This window comes from Filicampus tigris, chromosome 8 (genome assembly GCF_054856515.1).
Source record: "Filicampus tigris isolate MCC_2025a chromosome 8, RoL_Ftig_1.0, whole genome shotgun sequence".
NCBI lineage: Eukaryota > Metazoa > Chordata > Actinopteri > Syngnathiformes > Syngnathidae > Filicampus > Filicampus tigris.
In genome coordinates, this window is record NC_141224.1 from 4,043,802 (window position 1) to 4,055,274 (window position 11,473).

The window sequence follows — 11,473 nt, forward strand, 5'->3', positions numbered from 1 at the left end:
AAAAAATGCTAGAATTGTAAAAAAACAAAAAAAAACAAAAAACGTTTGGATTTGTGAATAATTAAAGCTGCACTCCGCAAGATTTTGCCCCAAAATATTTTTCCAATAGCCTTGTCATTTGACCATTTATGACTCACATATTTTATCAATAGCAGATTAACACTTTAGCTATTCACAATATGCATTCTCGCAAGCCTCTGGAAAATAATTTTCAGATTGGAATTGGGTTTGAATTTCCGGTGCTGTGACATCATGCGCGTTCTTGTCAATACCTCACCGTTGCGACCAGAAATTTGATCCAGAAAATAGTAGTATCTAGTAAATGAAGCGCCCTGCGATTGGCTGGCAACCAATTCAGGGTGTCCCCCGCCTACTGCCCGATGACAGCTGGGATAGGCTCCGGCATGCCCGCGACCCTTGTGAGGATAAGCGGTATAGATAATGGATGGATGGATAGTAAATGAAGCGCAGCAAAATGTTACTTTTTACTTCAGAGTTGTTCCTGCTTGATTCTGAGTGTGATTGTGATGGGAATTGTTCTGGATAAGTGTGAATTTTATTTGATGAAACCTTTCTTTAATTGTGTCACCGTGGCCACCACACGGAAAAATGTCTGACTATATCCCTGATTGCCAGGGCCTAATTTCATAAAATGAAATATGAATGAAAATAATTAGTGGAATAAATATTAACATTGATTCAAATACAGAAGTCAACATTGAAATAATGAAATGATCATATAAATGACATATTCAATATTGAACTAAATACCCTATGACCCATTGAATATTTGTTTTTGTTTTTGTTTTCGGGCCTCACGCTTGAGAAATGGCTTCCTCCTGATCGACCTCCAGGTCGGCAGGTGGCGACATATCGCTGCCGCTGCGCTACGAGTGGCGCCTTTTCAGCGGAAGCTGGATTGTTATTGGCGGAACTCAAGCTAGCATCCACCAAAGGAGCTGCAAATAAACTTTCGACGGTAAGTGATCGTCTTTGGCGCGTTGTGGTGTTGAGCCTTTCGAACAGACTTTTGTTCAACAACGAGGGATAATTTACAAGAGCAGTGGAATTTACTTCGACTCGCTTTCGTCAGACTTGAGCCACTTGGACTGACTGAACAAAACGCCCTCTGCATGTTCAATGGCTCATGCGATACAGTACAATTATGTTCGTTGTAGTATCTATCTATCTATCTATCTATCTATCTATCTATCTATCTATCTATCTATCTATCTATCTATCTATCTATCTATCTATCTATCTATCTATCTATATATCTATCTATCTATCTATATCGTTCGCTTCACCGTTTTGGCTCACATGCTTGTATGACGCGAGTAGATATACTGTATGTTCAATCACTCTGTCCTCCGTGGTGAGAGATGGCTAAAGAGATCGATTTAAGGGATCGAATCCCTTTATTTGTGTACCGGCACTTGGTGTCTGTGATCATGTAGGTCGAGCGAGAGTATCGAGTCTCTGCTTCTGTTCTGATGTCATCACAGCGAGGATGCTTGAAGAAGATGCAGACGAGGGGGAGGAGACTTTTTTGTTCAAATTAAGGAGCACTGGACTAGAAGATGAACGGAGACCTTCAGGTGACTGAGAACGAATGTGACATCATCGTAATGACGTGTTATCACCATCACATCACGATGTTTGCCATGTTGCTCAACAGCTGGAGGGCAACAGCTGGAGGAGTCCAGTGAAGATGAGCTGGGCCGACTGGATATCGATCTGGACAGGAAGTCCAGACGACACAACTTGACATCCGGCAACGTCCTCACCATCCTGCATGTCAGTCACACATAGAGACCAGAGCCCCGCCTAGATGGGAATTTTGGGCATGATACTTTGGCTGCAGCTATGTAATATTTGGGGATTCGTATATCCTACTGAAAATTTGAATCCAATAATCGGGTATTTAGATAAAAATTTAAAAATATATTTTTGCTTGGTTAAAGATACAGAAGACATGTTTGGGTACTTTCTCAAGAGCCGTACTGTTGTATGGAATGCAGTGGAAAGAAATCCACAGTAGGAGGAGTCATCTAGACCAGGGATGGGAAACTTTTTGCACCTTTTTGTGCGTTGCAGCTTGTGTTGTTTTCTCAGGAGGTGATTACTCACGAACGGGTGGTGGACATGATGAAAGCTGCCATCAGAGCCACCCAGGACATGCCCATGTTTGTAGGTCACGTCGCAGCACTAACACGGGACGACCTTCCAAAGAACGCCATGGTCGCAAATGACGCCTTGTCTTTTTGTCACCAAACTAGGAGCCAAAGATGACACGATCAAGATTGAAGAGGGCCATGCAGCAGGGACAGGTGATTGATTAGTTGCGTACAACTAGCCGCTCCTCTTCATCACCATTTTCATCATCATCATCATCCACTCGTGTTGTGTTGCTGTCCAGTGTCTCGACTGGAGTTTGTCGGCAGAACAAAGTTTGCCGGTAAAACGGGACAGCCGCGTATCCAGTGTCAGCGGGCCGAGTCAAACGCTGACGCCGCCTTTTGTCTTCAAGCATCCTCAGTTTGTCGACATCCATCTTGACGCCGACGAAGACTCGTCAGATGAAGAGTACTGTCCCGGAGACGAAGATGACGATGACACGGCCGAAGAGGTCTGCCTTTGAATGCTCGCGCACGCACTCACGCCGGCGACGCGCTCTTTAGCGTGTGGCTTCTCCCCCGTCACGTCAACCAACTCTTCTCTTGTTTGCTCTTTATGTGCACGCGCAGACTTTCCTCAGTGATGGTGACATCATTTCGCCTGACAAAATTCAACACGGCAACTCCAGCTCCCAGGTAACCTTTGACCTCTCGCGTCTTGTTTTGGAGTGCAGTCGTTTGGTGGGATGCGTTGACATGAGCTCTGGCGCGATACTTTTTTAGGACCACTGGATGCCCGCCGCCCCCCATCTCACAGACGCCACCGGTCCCTCCTTCCTGGAACGCCTGAACGCTGTGGATGAGGAGCTCAACTGCGGTCCCGCTTACACATCCTTGTCGGTAAACATCTGCCTTTGGGACACGCCGGCGTGCCAGCTTTGGCAAAAATGGCCTTACGGAAACATAAAAGACAACCGACAATCAAATGATAGCAATGATGAGAATCGAAGTTCTCGCGGGCGGCTCAAGAGTTTGCTCATCCCCGTGACGGCGTTTCGACCAACGCCACTGTCAAATAGTCTCGACGAATGTTCACTTTCCATCTCCTTTGTGGCGGCTGTTATGGCGGCCAGCCCTGCAATTAGTAGATTCGCTACTGTGTGCAGACTCACAGGACAGACGAGGAGGAGGAGGAGGAGGAGAAGAAGGACGAAGGCTCCAGCGGTTTGGCGTTCCGCACACGTTCTAAACTTCGCCTGGACAACGTCCCCCTGGAGCAACTGGAGGCGGAGCTTCTGGCTCCCGACATCACAGCCGACATGTATGAGCAGAGCCCCGCCCGCAAGGCGGAAGATCGCCATTGGGCGCGCTGGCTGCATGGACTCATGGCGGCCGACAACGAAGGTCAGGAAAAGATGAACGGTCACCTGTTGGGCTTTGCTTGGGAAAAACATCCCAAGCGGAGGAAATATTCAGCGGTGTTCTCATTCTATGACCCGTGTCCAGTGAGCTCGCTAATATTTTATTGGGGTTGGAGATGATCATCTTTTGTTTTTGTCTTCTTAAATGTGCTCAGACTTGACCCTCCAAAGCTGGGAGTGAATTCAAAATGCTCACTTTTGGATTGCTTTGTGCAGAGGACGCCGACGACGACGACGACCCGGAGTATAACTTCTTGGACGACCTGGATGAACCCGACCTGGAGGACTACAGGACAGACCGGGCTGTTCAGATCACCAGTACGTGTCCCATGATGATGATGATGATGATGATGATGATGATGATGATTCTGATTTGGCCAGTATGTACATCCTGCCGGTCAGTCGTAATATTGAAATTGTCATTATTGATACCAATGTATTTTTCAAAGGGGAAGTCAAGTCCCAAATGTTTTTTGACACGGAGGCTAGGTTCACATTTCACACTGCAGGCAAACGCGACCCAGATCTTTTATTTTATTTTTTATTTTTTTATGACAGTCTGAATGGCGCAATTCCGATTTTTTTCAAATGCGACCTGGGCCACTTTCAAATGTGGTCGTAGACGTATCAGATTTTCTGCAATGCGTTCTGCTGAGCCTCCTTTCAGCGTCTGCACGTTACCGCCGTATCTTGAACATGTCGCTAACATGTTAGATTTGTGAACTCTTGTCCGCCTCATGTTGCTTTTCCAGAGCGAGAGGTCAACGAGCTGCTGGAGGAGCTCTTTGACACGGTCGGTTCATCTCGCTTCCCCGCGTGTCCAAGACGACGCTCGCCAAACGCTTCGTTGCGAGCCCGCCACCAGCCCGAGGAGTTGATTTGTTTTGAATGTGTGCGCAGCTGCAGGATGACCACCCGGCTGAGGAAGAGAACGAGGAGGGGGAGCATCCAGCTGAGGGGGAGGAGCAAGAGGCCGGCCCCAACTTCAATGTCCCTCAGCCTTTGTGGTAAGACGACGGCGCTTGACTTTAGCCCCCTCCTGTTGGGACGCTCCAGCCGAGATGTGCTGTGAGCGTTTGGGTCAGGAGGAAGAACAAGCCGCTCCTCCTATTGCAGCGCCTTCGGATAAGTGCCGCGAAGGACAGCTGACCTGGAGACGAAACAGTCTTTCTTGAAATCTGTCGCTCACTTTTGCCGGCGAGACTTTGTGATGGCCGCGTTTGCCCTTTGTAGCTTGGAGCCACCTTTAGCAGGCATGCTAACGGCGCAGAGGCGAGCGCTGCGCCAACAATTGCCGGCCGTGCAGCACAGGAGAGCCCTGCAGGACACCACCAACCGTCCGTGGCCTCCCTGCGCGCACGCCACCTGGCTGCTTCCCAGTCCACTCTGCCCCACCTCTGGCCACAAGCTGCAACTGCAACAGCAAATCCAGCAGGTGCTCGTCCTTTCCTTCCGTTGTCAAGCAGATGAACAAAGTCGATCCCCAAGAAGGAACTGAGTGTCTTGATCTGCTCCCATCTTTCAGCACGTGCAGCTTCTGACGGAAGTTCATCTGCTGAGTCGCGGCGTCGGCGTCCTGAAACACGAAGCGGCAGTCACCAAACACTTTCTGGTCAGTCAGGTAGAGCGCGCAAAGGGTGCTGACAAAGAGCCAAACCAAAGGGGGATGTTGCGTGTCGCGCAGGAGGAGCTGCAGCATTTTGCCGTGCGGCAGGAGCAGGTCCTGCCCGCCTCGTCTTTCCGGGCGCGCAACCTGCAGGGAGCTCTGGACCTTCTTCAGGAAGTTGAGCGCCGAGGTGACCTTCCTCCGCCCCCGCCTGCCGTTTCCAGGCGATGGCTCCCCGTAATGTCTTCGTCCACTATTAGTAAGGACGCCCTCGATTCCCCACATCTTTCCGCTTCTTCTGGCTGACCTTTGGTTCCTGCTGTGTTTAGGCCACGCCTTCCCCGTGTTGCCCTCGGACACCGCCTGGCTGCTTGCCACGCGAGCGGTCTTTCTCTACCCAGAACTACTTCCTGTTTGCAGCCTGGATCCTTCCCACCACACACGAGCCCATCGCAAGATTTTTACTGCAGGAGAGGACGGGTAAATAAACAAATAGCGCCGCTCATTCTTTTTGGGTGCTTTAATACTAATGTGGGGTAGTGTTGCACCAAGTACCGGTACCAGTATCGCACCGTGAATTTTAGCCTGCAAAAATGACATGACACCGTTGGTGCATTCATAGGCAGTAGGACATTTCAAACTCACACAGCAAAAAACTCCATCAGTGCATTAGCCCTTAATAACTACAAAATCTTTCTTTCTTTCTTTCTTACTTTCTTTCTTTCTTTCTTAATTTCTTAATTCCTTTCTTTGTACTTTGCAAAAACAACTGACGATGTGATGACTGACCAGTAGTACTGATTTGCGAAGGACATTTTCAAGGGGCTTTTACCCGACAGTGACAATGATGTCCATGTGTAGGCTGATTGTTTTAGGTCTAAAGCACTTTGAGGGGGCCGCCCAGCCGGAGCATTTGATCAGCTCCTACCTGCTCTGCAAGAGCGTTTGGACGTTGACCAAACATATCCGAGAGATGAACAGCTCCAGAGGACCGCCCAAAAATGTACTCAAGGTGAATATGTGAACAGGTCCTCACGGGGAACATGTGAAAATGTCCCAAGGTTTGCACAGGTTGAGGTCGTCCTTCCCTTTGCAGATGTTCCTGGCCCAGCAGCTCATCGCCCCCCCGCCACTGGCCTGTGCTAGCGTGCAACCCGAAGACCAGCGTCCCCCGGTGGACAAAGACACCTCCATCATGCCCATTTGGCTCAAGGTGCTAAAGATGCTGATGAGTTCTTTTCTCGGGAGGGGAAGTTGCCACAGGAGCCAAAGTGCAGCATAAAACAGGCCCAACAGTCAAGTCCTCCATGCACACGCATGGTCGGTCAGGCTTCAAAGCAGCAACGCGTAAAAGAACACCAATCCGTTTTTCATGCACATGCCTTAATACTCGACTATTCAAAACAAATGTCCTTTTCATTCAAAATGACAGCCAAAAAAAAAATATATATATATATATATATATATATATGTGTATATTAAACGTTTTCTCAACTCAATAGTGTTTTTTGAACGCTTTAAAGACACGATTAAGACAATGATCAATGCTTTTTGTTCAAATTTCAAGAAGAGCTAGCTGCCTTTATGTTGGCATTTGGCATACAAGAAGTCCAAAGTTGTTTTCTGTTGTTGCACAGTCGGCACTTTGTCAAGTTGTAAATGCTAAATGGAATTTTTCCCCAAAGCGCTTGATACCGTTACCTCATTCACCGGCTGATGAACCATGGTGCTCAGTGTCTTGCTCAAGGACACTTCAACATGGTCGCAATAATGTGAGTTATTTGTAGACAAGAGATGGGAACCTGGTTGATGTCCCCACTAAGCAGCATTAGGGCACTGGGATGCTGAAAGTGGACGTTTGCCATCATGGCGCTGTGCCTGGTGTTAAAAAATGTGTTAAATGGACCTGCAGTGTGAACATGGCCCCATCATCATCATCATCATCATCATCACTGTCGTCTCATTTGCAGAACAGCCAAGAGGTCATCCAGAAGACACAAGTCAACACCTGTTCTCCAAGCTACCCTCGCTCCCTTCCCAGAGGCTGCAACCTGAAACTTTACCCCTCCCGCCTCACAAAGCCCTCCCACCAACCTGGCCCCCCCCAGAGACGTTTTTTCACCCTGGCCCATAATGCATCTCTGCACCCCATCTGCCCGGCAGAAAACAAGACGGACCTTCTCCTGTCCTCTTGGCTTAACATGTGCGCGACAAGCGTCGCCGTGTCTTGCTCGGTCGCTCCGCTCAAAGCCGGCTACGTCCTCCTTGAGAGTGGCGGCGCATCTCCACTTTTACCCGTCGGAACTCTGAACGCGCCAATGGAGCCGCACGTGCGGCGGCCAGAGCATGAACAGAGCGCACGCGACGAAAAGGCGTCCGACTGCCAACAAGCTGGACGCCAATGGACCGGTGCGGGGGAGGAAGCGCCAAGGCAGGACGAGGAGCGGGACGGAGTCGAGGAAGGACAAGAGGAGCAGGGAGCAGAGGAAGAAGGACAAGGAGAGGAAGAGGGGCGGGGAGGGGAAGGGGCGGGACAAAGGGAGGAAGAGGAGCAGGGAGGGGAGGAAGAAGGGCAAGGAGAGGAGGAGGAGCAAGGCGAGAAGGATGAAGAGCAAGAAAAGCAGGAGGAGGACGAAGAGGAGGAGGAGGAGGACGAAGACTTTGATGAGCTGACGCAGGATGAAGATGAGGAGGAGGCGATGTCGTCGGCGTCAGAAGAGTCTCTCCTGTCCATCCCGGAGCTGCAGGTAACGTTTGTTCGGCCGCCGACTCGGGGAGCGCGCAGAGGAGCTGACCTTTGTGACCCCGCCCACCCCCGCCCCCAGGAAACCATGAAGCAGCTGGCCTGGCTGGCGTCCAGGAGGAGGCTGGGCGCCGACGCCGAGTCGGAGGAGGACCACTCGCCCACCTCGCCCGGATCGCAGGAGGAGGAAGAGGAAGAGGAAGAGGCGCCCAAAGGAGACGAGGCCGGCGGGAGGACGGCGACGGCCGTGTCGGAAGACGACGACGCCGCTAACGCCGGCGAGGAAGAAGCGCCCCGAGGAGGACGAAGGGGAGGAGCCAGACGAGGAAGAGGTTGGTTTGACTCAACTATCTCGTCCGTCCACATTCCCATCGGCAGATCGATTGATCGATTGGTCACCCTCAAGACGCCCATTCGCAATTCGTCTCGATCGTATGGAATAACTCGCGAGTGGAAGGCAACGGTTGCAAAGTGTGCTCTTCCCAAATCAAAACATGTCAGTCCGCCAAACGAGAAATTCCAATTGGATCCAAATGGACGTAGCCTCATCTGGGGCAGCATTTTTGGTGTCGGATAAAGATTGGCACGGGCAGGCCGTCCGCTTCTGCTTGCGCAACATCCCTGGCTCGCTTTTCCCCAGCTTACGTTCCGAGAAGCCAATGTCGCCACCCGCAGAGTTGGCGAGTGCCTTTCTCCTCTCCAGTCCAAATGTTTTGCGGCACTGCTGTGTCCAGGAAAGCAGGCGCCGGGACACAGCAGTGCACGAAATCACGGCTGAGTTGAAATTGTGTAAGATCTCCGCCCTGACGTTGCTCTCTCTCTCAGCCAACGTCAGCTGCCAACGAGGTCGACATCAAGTTGTCCATTTCCATCATCTGGCCGTCCGTCAACAACGCCCGCATGTCTGTCTTTTCTCAAAAGTCTGTTTGTTGTTTGCCGGCTTCAGGTCAGCAGAGTCGAGCTCTTGGAGGGCCGCGTCGAGCTCGTCACAAGAAAGACGAGAGCAAAGCCAGGCTGCTCTACGATGAGAACATGCTGGAGAACGACCCTCAGCGCCAAAGCAAAGATGTGGCCTTCGCTCAGAGTTACCTCAACAGGGTGAGACGCGCCACCGCCATTTCTCAGCACCACACCAAAATCACAATTCTCAGTTGGAGGGAATCTTCTCTTACGGCTTCACCTGTGGGGAAATGTCAAACTGACATATTTTTGCCGTCTGGGATAGATGTTGACATTTTTTCGGGAATCCCGTGGGTGGGGTTCCTGCGGGATGGGAATACCTTTTATCACACGATTGGGACGGTAGAGGCTATATAGCGCTCGGCTAACATAAGTATCTCCGTTGGACGGCTTCACGTGTAAATCCGAATGCGAGTCATGTCGTGTGTTGTTTGGCCTTGAGGTTCGGGAGGCGCTGCGCGACGTCCCGGAAAAGATGGAGGAGTTTGTGTCGCTGCTGAACCACCTGGAGCAGCTGGAGGGACAGGAAGTGGTGGGCATCTTCAGGAAGCTGCGTCGCATCCTGGGAAACCGGGCGGACTTGGCGCGGGACTTTGCTGCCTTCCTGCATCCCGGGCAGGCGCTGGAGTGCGGACTGGTAAGAAGGAGGAGGGTCAGCGTCATGCGTTGCACGGAATCTATAAGGAATGGGACCAGAAATATTGCTTTTGTTTGTTTTACATTTTTTATTATTATTATTTATTTATTAAGTATTTTCCGTTTTTTCATGTTATTTGGTTAATGAAAATGTTTTTTCAATATTAGTTTTTAGCGCTACTTTTCGTCAACTAGAATAACCTTGGCTGCGTGTGTGCAGTTCCAAGAGCAACAAGCCTTCGAGCGCAGTCGACGCTTCCTGCGACAACTGGAGATCACGTTTGGAGATAATCCCTCTCACTACAGCAAGATCATCAAGGCTCTGCAGCCCGGACCGCATCTCAGCCCCAGCGACATCGACGAGGTACGTCCGAAACATCCTCCCTCCCTCTCGCCCTCCCTCCCTCCATCCCTCTCCGCCTCCCTACGCCTGTGGCCGCTCGTCGTCACCGTTGCTCGTCTGCCGCCGGGCGTCCTTCAGCTCAAAGCTCAAATGGCCGCCCTGCTCAAAGGACATCCTCATCTGCAAGCGGAATTCTGGGTGTTTTTCGATGAGCTCCGCCCACCTCCGGCTCGCCCGGGACAATTCGAAGACGCTCATTGGCCGGAGGAGGTAGGAGGCGGAGCGGAGGGAGCTGATGGCGGAGGCCACCTGAGCGGAGGCGTGGCCGACGCTTTTGAGGAGGTCACTTTACCGGATGTGGACATGGACGAGGACGGACACAAAATGGACGCCGCCATGAGCCGGTGCCAGAGGAGGAAGCTCCGGTCGCGCGCAGCTGACCAGGTGGGGACCCACGGGAAGCCTCACGGCACCTTCCTCCGCTTGCTCAATTTGCTGCACTTCTTGCTTGCTTGTCAGGAATCCGATTGGCTGTGCCGCTGTCACCACTCCAAGAGCCGCACGCACCGTCGCAGAGGATGCGCTCGCTGCCACGGCAACAAGGTGCGCCTGTGCTCCGTCAACAGCGAGGCCTGCGGCCGCTAGCGATGTGACGCCCCTGTCGCTTCGTGTACAGGGCTCAGGGGGCGTGTCCAGAGCCATGAAGAGTCTCGACCCGCTCTACGCTCAGACAGGCTCCGCCTTGGAAGACAAAGACGGCGAGACTAAGGTCCTCGATTGCGCGCGGGTCGGCGCGCCGTCGTGGGAACGTTCGTTCCCCTCGGCCGACGACGAAGAAGCGGATGACGGCGACAAGGTGGAGTCGCCGCCTGCCAAGAGGAAAAGGGAAGAGGAGCTCCATCCTCCCTCCTTGGCCTCTCCCTGCGCGGTCCCCGCGCCTCCGGACCTGCCCGTGTGCGCCAAGAACATTTCTGTGATGCCGAGTGGTGAGAAGGTCATCCTGTGGACCAGGTACGCCCCCCCACCCCCTCACCTCCTCTCATCTCACGGTGGACTGGACGCTCAATAAGATACGTCTTCTTTTTCAGGGAAGCAGATCGGGTCATTTTGACCACGTGCCGGCAGGAAGGAGCCAATCAGAACACCTTCCAGGGCATCGCCGGTCTACTCGGCAACAAGACCCCCGGCGAGGTGATTGGCCGGCACGATGAGCGGGCAGAAGCTCACCAGGCCGCTGTCAGTCAGCCGCTGATGTTGCTTTTGTGGTTTTGTTGCAGGTTTCTCGGCGCTTTCGGGATTTAATGCATCTTTTTCAGAGCGCGGCTCGTCACGCTGGCTCAGACGATGAGGCTCCGCCCTCTGAACTCGAGGCCAGCGAAGAACAGGAGTGATCTTTTTGCCATGTGTCATATACTATTGCCTGTAAATAAGTGTTCTCTGTTCGCTATTGAAAGGTTTGCTGAGAATAAAATAACCAGAAGCCTTTTTTTTTTTTTATACCCCTTTGTTTGTTTTATGAGATCGAATGAGGACCTCTGCAAGAACAACAATTTTGATACTTTCCCTCTAATCTGAGTCGATCCATTTCGGAGGGTGAAAGTGTTGTCCGTGCGTGTGTTAAAAGGCCAACTTGTGACCTGATGTTTC

General features: G+C 51.6%; 1 protein-coding gene across 4 annotated transcripts; it reads left to right on the top strand.

The window, feature by feature from the left end:
• The first annotated feature begins 815 nt into the window (after positions 1–815).
• On the top strand, positions 816–11,311 carry gon4lb (gon-4 like b). Of its 4 annotated transcripts, XM_086037692.1 has the most exons (29): positions 1,003–1,167; positions 1,506–1,598; positions 1,679–1,797; positions 2,116–2,190; positions 2,280–2,330; positions 2,420–2,458; positions 2,531–2,629; positions 2,748–2,813; positions 2,901–3,017; positions 3,284–3,521; positions 3,755–3,856; positions 4,291–4,331; positions 4,439–4,545; positions 4,772–4,973; positions 5,064–5,150; positions 5,223–5,403; positions 5,474–5,624; positions 6,006–6,156; positions 6,241–6,357; positions 7,115–7,891; positions 7,970–8,219; positions 8,834–8,985; positions 9,290–9,484; positions 9,704–9,847; positions 9,965–10,270; positions 10,346–10,429; positions 10,503–10,837; positions 10,915–11,017; positions 11,104–11,311. In XM_086037692.1, exons 1-29 carry the CDS (start codon positions 1,134–1,136, stop codon positions 11,215–11,217), a joined length of 4,530 nt encoding a protein of 1,509 aa, XP_085893818.1. In that variant the 5' UTR covers positions 1,003–1,133; the 3' UTR covers positions 11,218–11,311. The 4 variants fall into 4 exon arrangements, with proteins under 4 accessions (XP_085893816.1, XP_085893817.1, XP_085893815.1 ...); XM_086037690.1 differs by lacking the exon at positions 1,003–1,167 and adding an exon at positions 816–979 and having other exon boundaries at positions 5,064–5,403; XM_086037691.1 differs by lacking the exon at positions 1,003–1,167 and adding an exon at positions 837–979 and having other exon boundaries at positions 1,458–1,598; positions 5,064–5,403.
• Positions 11,312–11,473: the final 162 nt, after the last annotated feature.

Coding starts and splice junctions, on each gene's coding strand:
- gon4lb (XM_086037689.1), top strand. CDS start 1,134: ATGTTCAATGGCTCATGCGATACAGTACAATTAT. Junction 2,630..2,747: donor ACGATGACACGGCCGAAGAG/GTCTGCCTTTGA, acceptor GTGCACGCGCAG/ACTTTCCTCAGTGATGGTGA. Junction 4,974..5,063: donor TGCAACAGCAAATCCAGCAG/GTGCTCGTCCTT, acceptor CCCATCTTTCAG/CACGTGCAGCTTCTGACGGA.